This window comes from Lepidochelys kempii, chromosome 3 (assembly GCF_965140265.1).
Source record: "Lepidochelys kempii isolate rLepKem1 chromosome 3, rLepKem1.hap2, whole genome shotgun sequence".
Classification (NCBI taxonomy): domain Eukaryota; kingdom Metazoa; phylum Chordata; order Testudines; family Cheloniidae; genus Lepidochelys; species Lepidochelys kempii.
This window is the reverse complement of record NC_133258.1, coordinates 94232089-94251175: the sequence shown is the minus strand read 5'-3', so window position 1 is coordinate 94251175 and position 19087 is coordinate 94232089. Positions and strand designations below refer to the sequence as shown.

General features: G+C 40.0%; 1 protein-coding gene across 1 annotated transcript in view; it reads left to right on the top strand.

Annotated features, from left to right (window-relative positions):
* LOC140908987 (uncharacterized) overlaps nucleotides 1-19087 on the top strand; it is a 153132-nt gene that overhangs the window by 60504 nt on the left and 73541 nt on the right. The window contains exons 13-18 of the mRNA XM_073337200.1: nucleotides 833-856; nucleotides 8101-8145; nucleotides 13087-13137; nucleotides 14270-14320; nucleotides 14980-15030; nucleotides 15885-15932. Coding sequence (XP_073193301.1) covers nucleotides 833-856; nucleotides 8101-8145; nucleotides 13087-13137; nucleotides 14270-14320; nucleotides 14980-15030; nucleotides 15885-15932 — 270 coding nt within the window. The remainder of the gene's footprint in view (nucleotides 1-832; nucleotides 857-8100; nucleotides 8146-13086; nucleotides 13138-14269; nucleotides 14321-14979; nucleotides 15031-15884; nucleotides 15933-19087) is intronic.

Sequence of the window (19087 nt, the reverse complement as noted above, 5' to 3'; positions counted from 1 at the left end):
ACCTTTGCAAAACGTTTAAAGGAGAGCAGGAAGAGCAGGGTAGTTGGAGAGCTTCAGGGAACAGGCAGAGCTTTAACTCCATCCCCCTATTCAGTGTCCAAAAGTAGCTGAGCAAGTGAGGAGCAGGGGAGAGGGGCAGGATATTAAGTTATCAGTAGAGGCTAGCAGTGAATTACTACTTACCTTACTTCCTCTTTGCTCTTGGTCTGTCTGCACTTTGAGCTGGAGGGGTAATTTCCAGCTTGAGTACGTATATGCATTTTAGTTTTGATCGAGCTAGCATACTGAAAATAGAAGTGTAGCGAGCATGGCAGGACAGCCTAGCCATCCCAAATAAAATCCTGCTCAGGACCTTAGGTATGTTCTTGGGCAGATAGCTCATCTGTCAGGGCTACGTTTCTATTTTTAGCAGGTTAGCTAGATTAGAGCTAGTGTGCGTACATCTACTCAAGCTGGAAATTACTCCTTCAGCTTGATGTGTAGAAGTACCCCAAGTCACAATACTCCCTGGATTACTGGACACTGCTACAAAGGTGGCTAATTAGTAGAAAATTGTACAGGTTGTTTTGATATTTTTTGTGCGTGCAGGGTGGTTACATGTCTGCTACAAATTGGACTGAGTACATCAACTCATTTCACATATGCTGTCAAGCAATCATAAAATGGTAATGACTTTCAATCTAATCCTGAGCTGTTAATTTCTCTTGTTTGTTGACTAAAGACATTTTTATAGGTTTCTTCTATTACAGCCCATTTTTATTGAATTAAATTTTTGCTTCTACAAGAAACAAAGGTTATTCTAAAGACGTTTTTTGTTTTTGTTTTTGTTTAGATAAACCAAAGCCTAAAGAAACAAGTAAGCTCTATCATACATTTTCCCTATAACTGACTCAGTACCACTTTAAGCTCTACAGATGAAAAGTAGTATATGAGAGTCAAGTATTATTAATTATTATTATGGGAGGGGTAGATGGATGAATGGTTGATTAGATAGAATAGAATCAAGTAAACAGAGGTATTCATATGGAAATGCTAAGCAATTCTTTTCTATTTTAGTGCAGAGGATTATGTTTACTCTCTACTTCTCTTGGCCATGAGGAGATTTCTCACCCCTTTGTAACACTGCTGTGCCAAACCTAGATTACAAAAACTTATTATTTTATGGACCAAATTCTTCTCTCTGATTGTCACTGAGACTCCGTTAGTTTCAGTATATCAGCTGTGTATTCTGATGTCAGTAGATGTTTAATTCTGAGAACCAGTGTAGAATAAATAACAGAGGCCTTGGTGTGAATTAGTGGTGCTATCCTGCATACCAGACTATAATTTTGCCATAATTATAATATAGTATTTCAATGGCAACTATAGGATAGATCTCAGACTGCTCATCTAGTCACAATATGTCCTATATCTATTTATAATTTAAGCTAGTATTTCCTAGCTTTCTTCTAATTCGTGAGTGACTTCTATATCAGATCCAGCACTATCCCAAAAGTTAAGCTTTTCCTGGAGATGGCATTAATCTCAGCTGCATTTTCTGAATGGCTTTCTGGTTTATTGGATAACTTGGAATGTAAGGCCTAGTCAGTAACGATTCAGGCTTTGAATTCACAAGTGTTTGATCTCTTGAAATCAAATCATTGGTGTGACATCTTTTGGAATAATGCAATAACGGTGCTGTTAGTAATGGAGATGCACATTGCCTGAGTTCTTATAAGCAGGCTTCTGAACTTAATGGGTTTAGCAGTGTGTGATGCTGGCTGGCTTATTTTGCTAATATAATTAAATTTATTGTCATTGCTGGAATTGACCACAAAAGCTGCATTCAAATCACATAAGGGGTCTTGACAAAAGCATTCAGCAGTAAGGACACTGATTCGGAAGACAGAAACTCCATCTTTTGCCCACCCATTTGGTACTTTGGGGTGTTGCAGGATGTAGCATGGTATATAGGACTGCCGTTGGGTGACTCCTACAATATAGAGGTACAAAGATGTAGTAATAATTTTCAATCTTAGCTCTATGTTTCATTGACGGTAACATTTATATTAGACTCAGTATTAAATATTCATATATTTAGTATTTGACTTTTTGATAGTAATATTAGATAGGCAACACTATGTTTCACAGCATTGGCATTGAATTATTTCTTTTCTATGCTTGGAGCATCAGATGGCTGAAACAGCGACTGCAGAGTTTGACATTTGAAAAACAGAAGAGGGACAGACAATTTGTATATTTAAAGGATGAAATAAAGACCTATCCCAATAAAATGATTTTTTCCCAACCCTCATTCAGCAAACTTTCTCCTGACCTTTTCTTTTGTAAATGTAACTATTTGAGAGAAAGAGGCTCTTTCTCTATATGATCATGAATACACTGAAGTAATTTATTTTACAGATTATAGTTTCACTATAACTATAACTCTGGGGCACATGACTTATGAGGAGAGGCTGAGGGAACTGGGGTTATTTAGTCTGCAGAAGAGAAGAGTGAGAGGGGATTTGATAGCAGTATTAGAATCATAGAATCATAGAATATCAGGGTTGGAAGGGACCTCAGGAGGTCATCTAGTCCAACCCCCTGCTCAAAGCAGGACCGATCCCCAATTAAATCATCCCAGCCAGGGCTTTGTCAAGCCTGACCTTAAAAACATCTAAGGAAGGAGATTCCACCACCTCCCTAGGTAACGCATTCCAGTGTTTCACCACCCTCCTAGTGAAGAAGTTTTTCCTAATATCCAACCTAAACCTCCCCCACTGCAACTTGAGACCATTCCTCCTTGTTCTGTCATCAGCTACCACAGAGAACAGTCTAGAGCCATCCTCTTTGGAACCCCCTTTCAGATAGTTGAAAGCAGCTATCAAATCCCCCCTCATTCTTCTCTTCCGTAGACTAAACATCCCCAGTTCCCTCAGCCTCTTCTCATAACTCATGTGTTCCAGAACCCTAATCATTTTTGTTGCCCTCCACTGGACTCTTTCCAATTTTTCCACATCCTCCTTGTAGTGTGGGGCCCAAAACTGGACACAGTACTCCAGATGAGGCCTCACCGATGTTGAATAGAGGGGAACGATCACGTCCCTTGATCTGCTGGCAATGCCCCTACGTATACAGCCCAAAATGCCATTGGCTTTCTTGGCAACAAGGGCACACTGTTGACTCATATCCAGCTTCTCATCCACTGTAACTCCTAGGTCCTTTTCTGCAGAACTGCTGCCGAGCCATTCGGTCCCTAGTCTGTAGCGGCGCATGGGATTCTTCCATCCTAAGTGCAGGACTCTGCACTTGTCCTTGCTGAACCTCATCAGATTTCTTTTGGCCCAATCCTCCAATTTGTCTAGGTCCCTCCGTATCCTATCCCTACCCTCCAGTGTATCTACCTCTCCTCCCAGTTTAGTGTCATCTGCAAACTTGCTGAGGGTGCAATCCACACCATCCTCCAGATCATTTATGAAGATATTGAACAAAACTGGCCCCAGGACCGACCCTTGGGGCACTCCACTTGATTCCAGCTGCCAACTAGACATGGAGCCATTGATCACTACCCGTTGAGCCCGACAATCTAGCCAACTTTCTATCCACCTTATAGTCCATTCATCCAGCCCATACTTCTTTAACGTGCTGGCAAGAATACTGTGGGAGACAGTGTCAAAACTATTCAACTACCTGAAGGGGGGTTCCTAAAGAGGATGGAGCTCGGCTGTTCTCAGTGGTGGCAGATGACAGAACAAGAAGCAATGGTCTCAAATTGCAGTGGGGGAGGTCTGGGTTGGATATTAGGAAACACTGTTTCACTAGGAGGGTGGTGAAGCACTGGAATGGATTACCTGGGGGTGGGGGTGGAATCTCCATCCTTAGAGGTTTTTGAGGTCCGGCTTGACAAAGCTCTGGCTAGGATGATTTAGTTGGTATTGGTCCTGCTTTGAGCAGAGGATTGGACTAGATGACCTCCCGAGGTCTCTTCCAACCCTACTATTCTCTGATTCTATAACCAGAAATGAGGTTTTATCAACTTTTGGTCAACTTTGCAATAAGCAAAGTCTCATTATAACTGAATTCCCTATATGCACATTTACAGCTACTAGACTTGTCCTACAAAGAGCACGGTACTAAAACAGAAACAAAAAGCTTCATCGTTGCACTGATAAATCACTAAACATTGGAGGTATGCCACATTTTAGAAAACTATAATGAGAACAAGTGAAGTGTGATTTCAGTCTGCCAATAAAGGTCACTGAGGTTATTCATGCCTTTCAGCAAACTTTGGGAAGTTTCAGACCTGCACTCCTATTCCCAGCACAACTTTGCTCCCTCAGTAGACCCAGGCCTGTTATTTTCTGTAGGGAAAGCTAGGCTGTCTTCTGCCACGGTGCTCTCCAGCATCTTCAAGCACTGGAACTCTTGGCCCGCTCCTTAGAGGAAAGCCAAATGACTGATCTTTCTCACACTTTCCTAGGAGGGCTGGGAAGGGTGGCAGAGAGCAATGTAGGCCTGCTTTTCCTACATATTTTGTCTTCTGTCAGTGGTCTACCTCCCACCACCACTATTTGTCTGCAAATTATTATTTAATTATATAGTAACAAGGAGCCGCAGTCATGGATCAGGATCCCATTAGTCTAGGAGTTGTACAAACCACATAACAAAAAAGTCATAGAATCATAGACGTGTAGGGTTGTCAGGGACCTCAGGAAGTCATAAATTCCATCTCCCTGCACTGAGGTAGAACCAAATAAACATAGACCAGGTGTTTGTCCCACCTGTTTTTAAAAGCCTCCAATAATGGGGACTCCACAACTTCCCTTGGAAGCTTATTCCAGAATTTAGCTACCATTATAGTTAGAAAGTTTTTCCTAATATCTAACCTAAATCTCCCTTGCTGCAGGTTAAGCCCTGTCACAGGGCACCTTTGTTACTACCTAGTGAACTGCACTGCCTGGCCAGTTTGGATGGTTTCACAATCACAAACACACACTGGGCTGGTTATTTTTCACCAAGGTGTGTGTGTGTTTATTCCCCTCTTATGTAGTAATACCATGCAATATAGGCTTACAGCAAGGGTAGGCTTTCCTGCAGCCCTCACTCCCCAGCCAAGACTCATCTCCAGAGCCATCTCCTGAACTTCCCTTGCTTCCTGTTTCCTCCCTTTTTATTCTCCCCTGTTACCTTATTAGCCCAATGATTGTCACCCCGCTGCTCACAATCCCCCACCAGAAAGTGTATAATTGTCCTCAGCTGGGCCTGCAGCCTTCCTCAGGCTGCAGCATTGTCAGTGATCAGGGTGCTGCTGATAGCACCCTTTCATGGGTGTATTACTTCATAGCCTATTTTCGGTAGACATGGAGAACAAGTGATCACCATCCTCTAATAACAGTCCTCAACATATTTGTACTCTGTTATCAGATCCCCACTTAGTCTTCTTTTCTCAAGACTAAACATGCCCAGTTTTTAAACCTTTCCTCATAGATCAAGTTTTCTAAATCTTTTATCATTTTTGGACTCTCTCCAGTTTGTCCACATCCTGCCTAAAGTTTGGCACCCAGAATTGGGCACAGTACTCCATCTAAGGCCTGACCAGTGCCAAGCAGAGTGGGACAATTAGCTCCCATGTCTTATATATGACACTTCAATTAATGCATGCCAGGCTGTTGTTAGCCTATTTCACAGCTGCATCACATTGTTGACTCCAGTTCAATTTGTGATCCATTCACACCCCCATATCCTTTTCAACAGTACTACCACCTAGCCTGTTACTCTCTATTTTGTAGTTGTACATTTGATTTTTCCTTGCTAAGTCAAGTACTTTGCGCTTTTCTTTATTGATTTCTTCTGGTTGATTTGAGACCAATTATCTGATTTGTCAAGTTTTTTTTTAATTTCTAATCCTGTCTTCCAAAGTGCTTGTAGCCCCTTCCAGCTTGGTGTCATTTTCAAATTTCATAAGCATGCTCTCTACTCCATTATCCAAGTCACAAATGAAAAGATTGAATAATACAGGGCCCAAGACTGACCTGTGAAGAACCCCACTAGATATGCCATTGCAGTGTGATGGAGAACCATTGATAACTATTATTTGAGTACCATCTTTCAACAAGCTGTGCACCCGCCTTACAGTAATTCCATCTAGAATGTGTTTCCTTAATTTGCTTATGAGAATGTCATGAGGGCCTCTGTGAAAAGCCTTACTATAATCAAGATATATCATATCTACTGCTTCCTCTCTATCCAGTAGGCCAATAAACCTGACAGAGAAGGAAATTAGGTTGATTTGGCATGATTTGTTCTTGACAAATCCATGCTGGCTATTCCTTATGACCCTATTATCCTCCAGATGCTTAATAATTCTTTCCAGTATCTTTTCAGGTATCAAAGTTAAGCTGACTGATCTTTAATTCCCTGGATCCTCTTTGTTCCCCTTTTTAAAGAAAGGTACTATGTTTGCCCTTCTCCAGTTTTCTGGAACTTCACTGATACTCCAGGTGTTCTCAAAGATAATTACTAATGGTTCTGAGTTTGCTTCAGCTAGTTCCTTAAGTACCCTAGGATGAATTTCATCAGCCCCTGCCCACTTGAATACAACTAACGTCTAAATATTCTCCAACCTGTTCTTTCCCTATTTTGGCTTGCATTCCTTCCCCACTGTTGTTAATATTACTTGCATTGAGTATCTGATCACAATTAACCGTTTTAGTGAAGACTGAAGCAAAATAGGCATTAAACATCTCTGCTTTCTTGTTGTCATCAGTTATTACCTCTCTTCCCCACTAAATAGAGGGTCTATATTCCTTCATCTTTCTCTAGTTTACAATGTTTTTAAAGAACTTCTTTTTATTGACTTTTATGTTCATTGCTAGGGTAACTCATTTTATCCCTTAACCTTTCTGATTTTGTTCCTACATGGTTGTGCTATTCTTTTTTGTTCTCCTCCTTATCAATTTGTCCATGTTTCCACCTTTAGTAGGATTCTTTTTTGATTGTTAGTCCTTCTCTTGTTTCTGCTGGCCATGTAATGTAATGCACTTTCACTAAGGGGTTGAGGCACCTCAAAGCATTAAATTAGTACTAGGAGCAGAGGTATCTTTCCTGACCTGTTAAAAAAGAATGGAGGAGGGTGGACAGACTATCTGTTCCCAAGAAGATACTGGGAGGATTCAAAAGTATCCAGCTTATTTTGCTGACCCTTTGAAAAATGAAGATGGTGAAAGTGGGTCACCAAAACATTATCTGAAGAGATGAGAGTTGGCAGTGGGTCAGTTTGCTCCCTTCAGATGGCAACTAAGATTAAAAGAGTATCCTGGACCTGTGGGAGGTTGCTTATTTAAACTTTAATAAATCTTGCAAGTTTCATAACATACACTGTGACCTGAAACAGGCAGGTTTCACACAACTCTTCTATCAGTTCATCTCTTGCCATTTGTGCCATTGTATAGCTAGAGTCTCATACTGTCTAACTGGTTCATTATCTGATAAGATTCAGTCTCTGCATTTCACAAACCAGGCTTTTGCTTGTGACTGTCACTGTTTCTGTGCTAAATATTTATTTACAGAACCTGTAAAAGAGAAAGAAGTGAAACCTCCAGCTGCAACAAAGGATAAAATAACAGCATAAAATACTATAATTGCCAGAGGTTTCGATTTTTTTTAAAATCCCCACTACATATGGATGTCTTTATTTGTAACACAACATGGTTTTGGATTGGTGAGAAAATAAATTTTCAGAATTTAAGAAATATTCAGACTAAATATTACTCCCTGAATTGTATGTGAAGAACAAAGCTGAGGCAATGCAAAATGTTTACAGTGAAACTCAGAATTACAGCCTCAGAATCAAGAAACATTTGATAAGGTTTGCAAAGGATTTCAGAAAAAATGTGACAAGTTTTAAGTGATTTTTTTCTCACATTGTAATTACATAAAATTTGTTGTTTTATTTTGTATGCATATTAAATCTGGTCAAAATCAGTGTCTTTGACTGCATTTTGAAATGGTTTTGGGGACTGTTTCAAACAATCAGTTGTCTTATCAAGCATTGTCACTGAGTTATCAGATTTTAGCCTTTAACCCTTTGGTTTGATAATTAAACACTACATATTTTTACAGAGCATGTCAAAGAAAAGGAAGTAAAGCATCCTGCAGCTTTAAAAGGTAAAGGTAATTATACACAATGTAATAGGATGTTTGTTGATTTAAAATTATCATAACTAACTTTATTATAATTATAACTGAATCTAGGAGGGGCTTTCCTCTATCTTTAAAAATAATCTGAATGTTAAAATTGTCAGAATCTTGTTTACCATATATGCCATGAAAGGAGAGTCAAGCAGTGTTATCTAACTAGTGTGTGGAAGCCACAGAACTATTAATATACAAATGCTTGTTCATTATGAAAACTATCTTCATCAGTGATTAGGATCTGTAACTTCTTCAAGATAAAGAATTGTTAGTGTCTTCTAGAGGCAAGTTGGAAAGTTCTGAATTGAACTGCTTGTATAAACCTGTAGATGTAACATGAATAAAGTAAAATATTAGCATATGAAATGGTATGAAAGTGTGATAGATAGTGACATGCCTTCAGGGCTTTGTAAAGGCTGAGGTTAAAAGCTCACTGCTTCAACCATTCAACCACCTGAGTCTTTAGAAGTGCAAGTCTGTCTATTTCTTTCTCATGTTAGTTTAAAATTTCTTATGGCATTTTTTGTAAGAATAGATGGTTAACTCAACTAAAATTTCCCTTGAGTCACTGTTTTTCAGCATGGCGTTCCCCCTTCATACACCTTATTGCTACCCTCCACTCCAGAGTTACTTGCATTTCAAGGGTGAAACAATATGTGTATGTACGTAGTTTAAAAAGTGCTTTATGTTCTTCAGGATAAGAAGTACCACCACGTATGCAAATATAATAATATCCTATATTAGATTACAGTAACTATTTTGTATTATTTCAAATAGGAGTAACTGAGGAATTTAGTTTATGTTCTCTACGTAGAGTAACACCACATGTAAATTAGTGAACTGTAGAGAAAGAGACAGCAATCGAATTGCTAGATATATACTCAAGCCCTGGTAATCATGCTGATTTACCGCTTCTTTTGGATAAGGGCCCCTATCCCACAAACACATTCACACATGAATAGTCCCTCTCTTCAAGTGATTGTCCATGTGAATTCCACTTTTAGTGTGCATGCATGGTGCATCCCATTGGACGAGATTAGAGTCTTTCAGCAAGCACTGTCCATTGGGGCCACACTTGCTCCCTGGATCCCTCATTCCCTCCCATCCAAGGTTATAAAGGGCACAGCAGGTCCAATTGTCCTTCAGTTTCTTCTCCTCATCCCTAACAGCAAGACAGAAATCTGCTTCACTGAGCATTTTTCTCTTAGACTTGTAAATATATTAGATCATATAATGAATGTAGGGTTTTTTTTCATGTCCATTGACATTAGATGTGTGTGTGTGTGTATGTTTAGGGAATTGTCAGCTACTGGGATTTAGCTGCTGTGCCTGAAACAAACTCCCCAGCATTTAAAACTTGCCCCTGTTGTGATGCAGCTATTTTGTCTAATGATGAGAGGTACCTTTTTTGCCTTGGAGACAGATGCTCTGTCAGGGACATGACTATCTGTTGCTCCTTTCTTCAAAAGGCCATGTTATACTCGCAGACTAGGGATGGTTTTAAAACTGGGGTTTTATTAAACTTAATATCCAAAAAAACCAAATGCATGCAGTGTGCACAAGTCCCATATCCACTCAGTCTCACTGGAGCGCAGTAACCCTTCAGGGACAACATTTTGCTTCCCCACTGTATTCTCTTTTGCCTGTTCAGTGCTGTCAGTTGTTGGTTGCATGTGTGTTCTTGCTGTATGTGTTGCACCAGCTCTGAATCAGAGCTTATGTGTGTGGGATGCAGTCAGTAGGTGCATTCAATAGGATCAGTAACTGTTCTTCCAGTCAGTCAGGCCGCACTCCTTTTTGAAGTTTAAGTATGTGTGTAAATGTTTGCGGGATCAGCGCCTAAGTGTTTTATTTTTTTATTACATAAATAAACAAGTAAAAGAAATACAAGGTAAAATTGTGAAAAACCCCTCTCAATTAAGAGGTAAACATCCATTTTATATAAGTACTAGCTCGTATATAAGTTTAAACATAATGAACCAAAAATATCCCTGTGCTTTCCATCCAACCAGTCTTTGATGGGATAGTGAAAAGTTTGCTGAATCTCTTTTGGAAAGAAAAAGGCAGACACTACGTAGGTATTTGGCATGCTAATGAAAATCAACTTAACAGAAAGCAAAGGAGAGAACTGATACAGCTTTTATCAATTCAGCATTTGAAGGCCATGATTTCAAAAAAAGAAACTACTGCACAAATTCAGGTTTCAATCATATGTAGCAAAATGGCAGGCTTGAGGGACTTCAGGCCCAGTACAAATCTCTGTTATGGAGCTTGTGAGCTCCATGTTGGTGTTCTTGGAAAATGGAATAAAGGCATTGATTTTAGTTTTGGATGAGATATTTAAACATTTTTGTGATCAATACACTCCTGCAAGAAAAGAGGGATCCTGGTATCTAATTCAGACTCTTTGGGGCAACAGGGTGAGTTTTGGGCTAACCAGAGAAAGACGAAGATTCTCTGAATCAAAACTCTTGCTATGAAATGAGTCAGTATGTGTGAACGTTTTCCTTATTACTGCCACCGATAGAAAGGCAGGAAAGAGTGAGGAGGCGCATTGACTGAGACCAGCTATAGCATGAAGTGTTTTTTTGTTGAAGGTGGAGGAATTTCAGGTGTGGATAGTCTGCCAGTAGGAACGTAACAGTGGTTCCCTGTCGAGTTAAAAGGCTGAATCAAATGTCCCTGACCCTTATGGTCAGGTCCACTTCTGGTTTAATAAATTCCAATTAAGGACAATACTAAAGGAACTTACTTTCTTCTACGGAAGAAATATGTTCCTATTAGGGGCAGAATCTGAGACTTATTTAAAAATGTAACATTAAATCTTCAATTGTTTGCTGCAATAAGAAAGCCGCTTCAACAATTTCAGGTTGGTTTCATTTTGATTTGTTGGATTAGTCTGAGGCCAAAGAAACTTAGGAGGCATACTTTCCTGTGCATATATTTTATAGTTATCTAGTTAAGCGATCTATTTATTTTTATGTTTCTACACAAGGAAAAAAGTCAGTAGTTTGTATCCCTTTCACAGTACTTACACTACATGTTATTTAAAGAAACAGATGTGTATTGTTTGCTGCTCTTTGGTCCTTTATCTCACTTGCTAGGCATTGTGTGTAGTTCATTTGAAGTTAAAAAAATCCTGTTTTTTGCATTCAGTGGAGTGTTTTCTCTGATAGCCTGTATTTTCCTTTAAAATGGAAACTTAGGGTATGTAAATGTAAATGTCCTCTGGTGCCTAATAAAAAGAATCAGACAGCGAGGACTTTTTCAGACTATATGTCCTATTTCTTTTCTTCTCCTGTTTTAATGCTAGAGTATGATTATTTGTATAACAACAAGATCTTTGTTCTGATGAATTTATCTACTCCTGCTGCTTGTTCCTATCCTAAAATCATAGGGTCACAGCTTCTCATTTGGAATTAATCTCTGCTTGATAGAGGACCAGTGTGGGGCAGAGAGGGGAAAGGTGGCTTTAAGCTATTTTTATGTCTCCCTGATCCTGGGGCCATCATGGACCAGGTCAGTCCCTGACACAAATTAGAGCAGCCTGAAGGTTGACATCATTTAGACCATTTGATGATATAAATTCACTGCTCCCTGTGGCTGATGGAAAGAGAGGGGAGCTGTTGGGGCCATGTGTCTCTAAAGCCCTGGCTCACGAAGAGTGGGGACAGGTACACCTTGGATAGCTCCCTGGTGCTGCTGTTAGTTGTTGATTCTGCTGCTTAGTCCCTAATTGCTAGAGAATGCTGGGACTTTCTTCAAGGGCCATTCCGCCTAGGAAATTTCATGGAGCTCCCCTGCAGCAGGGAGGGATGGACTGTTGGGCTGTGTGTCCCCACTTCACATTGGGAGAAGGATTATCTAGCACCCTCCCTCTAACCTCTGGTGCTGCTGATAGTGTCTGCTAAGTCTCCCAGATCAGATGCATGCAGGTAATTTAAGGCTCTGTCCCCACTGGAAATGAATTTGTATTAGCAAAGCTCATGTCTTAAGTCAGGTTGAGTATAGTGGTGGATTAAGACAGATCCTTGGGATCTAGTCCTGGAAGTCTGGAGGGCCTGCAGCTGTTGAGTGTTGGAAACTAGTTTTAAATCTAGTTTAGAGAGAATTTTCTGTTGGCTTAACACAGTGGATTTAGCTAACATTGGCTTATCCAGAGCCTACAGTAATCTTTGCAAGGAGATGTAGTTCTGCTAGGCATTTAAGTGCCATATCAGCTCAGAAGGATTATGACTGACTCTAATTCACATTCCTACAAATGATAACATTCTTTCACTCCAAACAAGTGACATTCAAAAAGGTCCAAAATTGTTTCCTCCCTTTGAAAACATCATTTCCTATTTAATCCCTGCAAATGCTCACTGACCTGTATACTTCAGAGGCCAACAGATTAGCACCAGTAGGAAATGGTTATTAATAAGATGTGTGCCATATAATATTATTTATACAATGTAATAAGTGTGCTCAGTACTCTTCCTGAGACAAAATACATATTCCCCGCCTAAGGTATTGAATTGAAGGGCCTGACTGAAAGCCAACTTAGAGTCAATGGAAAGATTCCTGTTAACCTCCAACAGGCTTTGGCTGAGGCCCTAAGAATCTGATCTTACATTCAGATCCACTTACATGGATCTCTGCATCCATGCAAAGTACCATTTACTTCAGTAGGTCTCTGCTTGGGAACAGCAGTCTGTGCTAATGAATCGTATTCAAGAATCAGGGACTTAATCTGACATAACGTGAGAGGTGATTGCAGACAAAATGCCATAAGGTGTAAAGAGAGAACAAGGATTATATTGGGTTAGCTTTTACCATGTGTTACCTGCTAGTTCTTCATTTTTTAAAAATGCATCATGTGTGCATCTATTATTTTTAGCCACTAAAACTGAAATCCACTGTATTTTGCTATAGAACACGTAAAACAAAAAGCTGTGAAGACGCCAGAAGTTCCAAAGGACAAAGGTAAGGGCACAAATTAAATATAAATTCATAGATTTAACAACTAAATGTCTGAATAGCAATATTGGAAAAGAGTCTCAAATGGAGTTACGTGGGTATGATTCATAATCTCTCATGAGATCTAAATTCACTACTTTCTAACACTCAGGTTATCTTAAATGCTCACATACAAGATATACTGTAGGTTCAGTGTCAAATAACAAAATTAAATGCCCAACAGGGTCATCAAAACTGAAATTAAAAGGCATAGCTGGTCAAAAATTGGAATCTGCATGCTGTGTGAAATTCTGATCATTCAAAATTTGATTAGTCTTAAATTGGGATGGAAAAGTTGAAATATCAAATTTTTTCAGAACTTTACATGCTGTGAGAAATTTTGAATCTCCTCATCTGAGGTGAGTGGCCTAACCACTGGGCTGAAAGTGACAAGGAGGGTGACACTGTCACTTCCTCCTCTGGTCATGTTGTCAAACTAGCCCAACAAATCTACGTGTTTCAGTAATGTCAAAACAAACAGTTTAGTTTCAACATTCCCAAAACACTTCAATTTTTTGGTTTTGGTCCAAACTATTTGGTCAACTCAGTATGAAGTTGAGAATAGTTTCGGGTTGATAGAAATGGCTTTTTTGGATGAATAAACTATTTGTTGAAAAAAAATTGCCCAGCTCTAGTTCCATATCTTTTGTCAGTCTGAGATAAAAAGAACCTCTCCTTAGCCTCCTTTGGCATCTTCTGGGTTTTAATTCTAACACTGGAACTGTAGCTGTGTGTGCTCATTTTGTATTTTAGTGCAGTGGAAAAATCCATTGCTGATGCCAACCAATGTATAAAATTACTTTCCTCTTCATAAATCATTATTATTCATTTTCTATTTGAGAGACAACCTAACAATTTCTCTGAATACAAAAGAACTAATGGCATATTATAGGTTTGTTACTTATTAAACTAAGTCTAAAAGGTTCCGTTAATTACATCTTTGTATTGTCCTGTTTACTTCCATGTTATTAAAGCCACTTGATTATCACATCTGTCTTATTTTCTCTTTTCATATCAAAATATATGACTCACTTCCTTCTCATGTGTCATCTTTTTTCTCTAACCTGACTTCTGATAATTGTTAAATGTTTCTTTCCAGAGCCTGTTAAAAGAAAAGAAGTGAAGCCTCCAGAAGCCTTAAAGGAAAAGGGTAATGGCTCCTAGTCACATGTAAAAATGACCTATTCCCTTATTAAATATACAGTTGTTCACACTAACAAGTGCATTGTTGCCTCAGTGCACACAATTCCTTTTAACCTTAAATTACAGATCTTCTGCGAAAAGTTACAAAAACGGCACCTTCTTATTTGTTAGATCTGAGCCCTTTGTGTTTCTGAAGTCACATGTGATTAAGAAATAAAAATAAGGTTTTACTATTTTTGACTCTTGTCTGATCTGCAGAGCTAGTGCACCTACTGGAGAGAGAGCTGGTGTCTGCTGCTTCTTATGCATCACTCACTAGCAGAATTGTTAACTAAATTCCAGTTACTGGCTAAATTCATTGACACCTGTGCAAGCCCATGGAAGACAATGGGGGAGCTCAGGTGTACTAAGGGCATAGTTTATCCTATAGAATCTTTTCATGGTTAAAATGGTCTACTAGGAAAGAGCATAGTTTGCCTTTCAGATCCCAGACTGAACCCCTTGCTGAACTAAACTGAGTTTTGGATTCTTAACAAAACCCAATGCTAATCAACCCTTGTCTAGTTTGGTATTTTTTGTGAAACTGTTGCACAGCTCCAGATACTGTATAAAGGCATGATAATATAATTACCTCCCTGCTTCAATTTTTGCTGATAATTTTTTCAGAGCCTACAAAAGAAAAAGAGGTGAAGCCTTCAGTTCTTGTCAAAGAAAGAGGTAAAAATAGAATAATATGTAATAGAAAAATAGAAGTTCTAAATGACTAAGAGTCCATATTTAGAGATGGGATTTTCTAAAGCACCTGGAGAATTTGGTGCCCAACTCATTCTGGGCTTTTCAAAATCTCACCCTAGATTCTTAATTAATCACATGCTTCTGGAAATGATACTTAGTTGGTCCTAAAGTGATTGCCATATAACCTGCAGTCTACTTTAAAGGGTAGAAATAATAATCATGGAGTACTAGATGGTAGCGATAGAAAAGATCCACAAAATCATCTTAGTTCGAGTTTTGTTCCATTTAAATGTCCCAGGCAATTAAGCTTCCACTGCTTACCCTCTGAGATTATTCCACAGTAAAAGATCTTGTTTACAACAGACTTTTTCCTTTAAAATTCTTACTGGCAAACATGTGTGTGAGGGGGAAGAATCTTAAAGAAGGCCTAATAGTCTACTCTTGGGGTTTTTTTCTCTTCCCACCTGTTCCCTTTACTACATCGTGTAATGTGCATGTTTAGATACTCCCTTTATTTCCTTTTCCCACTATTTTCTGTGCCTCCTTACCTGTGATTGGAGATCCTACGCTACTCTATGCCTTGATCCCCTTTTAATCATATTTCCACCACTCCAGCTTCTCCTTCAAACCCCTCTGAAAAAATCTCCTTCCACAAACCCTCTAAACCCTAGTGTTTCCCTTTAAAGAACAGTGTCACATAGAATAAAAGATTTTTAAAAGCCTATGAGCTTTTGATACATGAAACATCAGCCAAAGCTACTGCATGAAATTATTGCTGTACCTGGTCCTTCATTCCTTCTCTTCCCATAATGTATACAAAATTGTCACTTTTTCAGGGGCCACAAGAAAACAAGCAATGAAGACTCCAGTTGTCAAAGAAAAAGGTAAAAAGTATTTGTCAAGTTATGCCATAACTGAGGCCCTGATCCTGAAATCAGATCCCACTCCCTTTGTGCAGACACAAGAGCCCCAGCCCTCAAAGGTATTTAGGTTCCTATCTCCCACTGAAATCAATGGAAGTTAAGCACCTAAATATGAATGCTTTATGGATCTGGGCCACGGACCCTTAAAATTGTGTGCTCTTTGGTACAAGGATTCTGTTTCTTATCTGTCTATTAAGTGACATGCACTTTCATGGGGTACCTACCTACTAATAATATATAGATCTCACAACCAGAAAGTTATTATTGCTCATCATTTCCCCTTTCTTAATTTTACCCCATGTTCCTAGTTGCATTTGCCATTTCATATCACTTACCCAATATAAGCACCATACCATTGTCATGTACTGTGCCTTATATATAATGATCAGGATTTACCTTCAAATAAAGAGTACTTAAGGTACACACATCCTCTCAATAAAAAGATAAATAAAAGGAATTTTGTAGGCAGAGAAAATAGGAATTATAACTAATTGAGAGCTCTCAAGTTTATGTATTCATATTAAACTAGTTCAGGCAAGAATTAGATTTATATTTAGACACTAGGTGCATGTTGATTTTGACAGAGGATGTGGAAAAAGCTAATGTACTCAATGCTTTTTTTGCCTCTGTCTTCACGAACAAGGTTAGTTCCCAGACTACTGCACTGGGCAACACAGCATGGGGAGGAGGTGACCAGCCCTCTGTGGAGAAAGAAGTGGTTCGGGACTATTTAGAAAAGCTGAATGAACACAAGTCCATGGGGCCGGATGCACTGCATCCGAGAGTGCTAAAGGAGTTGGTGGACGTGATTGCAGAGCCATTGGCCATTATCTTTGAAAACTCATGGCGATCCGGGGAAGTCCCGGATGACTGGAAAAAGGCTAATGTAGTGCCCATCTTTAAAAAAGGGAAGAAGGAGGATCCTGGGAACTACAGGCCAGTCAGCCTCACCTCAGTCCCTGGAAAAGTCATGGAGCAGGTCCTCAAGGAATCAATTCTGAAGCACTTAGAGGAGAGGAAAGTGATCAGGAACAGTTAGCATGGATTCACCAAGGGCAAGTCATGCCTGATTAAGTCTAATTGCCTTCTATGATGAGATAACTGGCTCTGTGGATGAGGGGAAAGCAGTGGACATGTTGTTCCTTGACTTTAGCAAAGCTTTTGACACGGTCTCCCACAGTATTCTTGCCAGCAAGTTAAAGAAGTATGGGCTGGATGAATGGACTGTAAGGTGGATAGAAAGTTGGCTAGATTGTCGGGCTCAACGAGTAGTGATCAATGGCTCCATGTCTAGATGGCAGCCGGTATCAAGTGGAGTGCCCCAAGGGTCGGTCCTGGGGCCGGTTTTGTTCAATATCTTCATAAATGATCTGGAGGATGGTGTGGATTGCACCCTCAGCAAGTTTGCAGATGACACTAAACTGGGAGGAGAGGTAGATACTCTGGAGGGTAGGGATAGGGTACAGAGGGATGTAGACAAATTGGAGGATTGGGCCAAAAGAAATCTGATGAGGTTCAACAAGGACAAGTGCACAGTCCTGCACTTAGGACGGAAGAATCCCATGCACCGCTACAGACTAGGGACCGAATGGCTTGGCAGCATTTCTGCAGAAAAGGAGCTAGGGGTTACAGTGTATGAGAAGCTGGATATGAGTCAACAGTGTGCCCTTGTTGCCAAGAAAGCCAATGGCATTTTGGGCTGTATACGTAGGGGCATTGCCAGCAGATCGAGGGACGTGATCGTTCCCCTCTATTCAACATTGGTGAGGCCTCATCTGGAGTACTGTGTCCAGTTTTGGGCCCCACACTACAAGGAGGATGTGGAAAAATTGTAAAGAGTCCAGCGGAGGGCAACAAAAATGATTAGGGGTCTGGAACACATGATTTATGAGGAGAGGCTGAGGGAACTGGGATTGTTTAGTCTGCAGAAGAGAAGAATGAGGGGGGATTTGATAGCTGCTTTCAACTACCTGAAAGGGGGTTCCAAAGAGGATGGCTCTAGACTGTTCTCAGTGGTAGCTGATGACAGAACAAGGAGGAATGGTGTCAAGTTGCAGTGGGGGAGGTTTAGGTTGGATATTAGGAAAAACTTTTTCACTAGGAGGGTGGTGAAACACTGGAATGCGTTACCTAGGGAGGTGGTGGAATCTCCTTCCTTAGATATTTTTAAGGTCAGGCTTGACAAAGCCCTGGCTGGGATGATTTAGTTGGGGATTGGTCCTGCTTTGAGCAGAGGGTTGGACTAGATGACCTCCTGAGGTCCCTTCTAACCCTGATATTCTATGATTCTATGATTAAAGATCACTTATTAAAAAAGCAGTATCTCAGATTAAATGGGTAAATACTTTAAGAGCAGATAATAAGTAATAGCTTAGCAATGTAATAACAGTCAATTGAAACAAAGATACAGAGGTCATTCTTTGAAACTGCCAATTGCCTTAATGCTGCTTCAGAAAACTATATAGCATTCCCTCCTAATCGCTGGGTACTCTGTAGGGGATACTGCAAATTATGAGGTAATGTTTTCTCTGGCAAAGTTTATGAAAGGCAAGATATGTACATTTTTAAGGGCAATCATTCTACATAATATATGTAGGTAATACTTAGAATAATAGGAGAGCAAGCTATTACTCCACACACTGATTCTGATGTCATTCAAAAGCAACATGAAAGTTAGGTGATGTGTAGGGCCCTATCAAATTCACAGTCTATTTTGGTCAATTTCACGATCAGAGGATTTTAAAAATTGCAAATTTCATGATTTCAGCTATTTAAATATGAAATTTAACTGTGTTGTACTTGTAGTGGTCCTGACCCAATAAGGGGTTTGCGGGGGGAGTTTCAAGGTTAGTATAGGAGGGTTTCAGTACTGCTACCATTACTTCTGCGCTGCTGCTGGCAGCGGTGCTCCCTTCAGAGCTGGGCAGCTGGAGAGCAGCGGCTGCTGGTCGGACGCCCAGCTCTGAAGGCAGAGACACCGCCAGCAGCAGCGCAAAAATAGGGGTGGCATGATATGGGATTGCCACCCTTACTTCTGTGCTGCTGTTGGTAGGGCACCACCTTCAGAGCTGGGCGGCCAGCCAACAGGTGCTCCTCTGCGGCCGCCCAACTCTGAA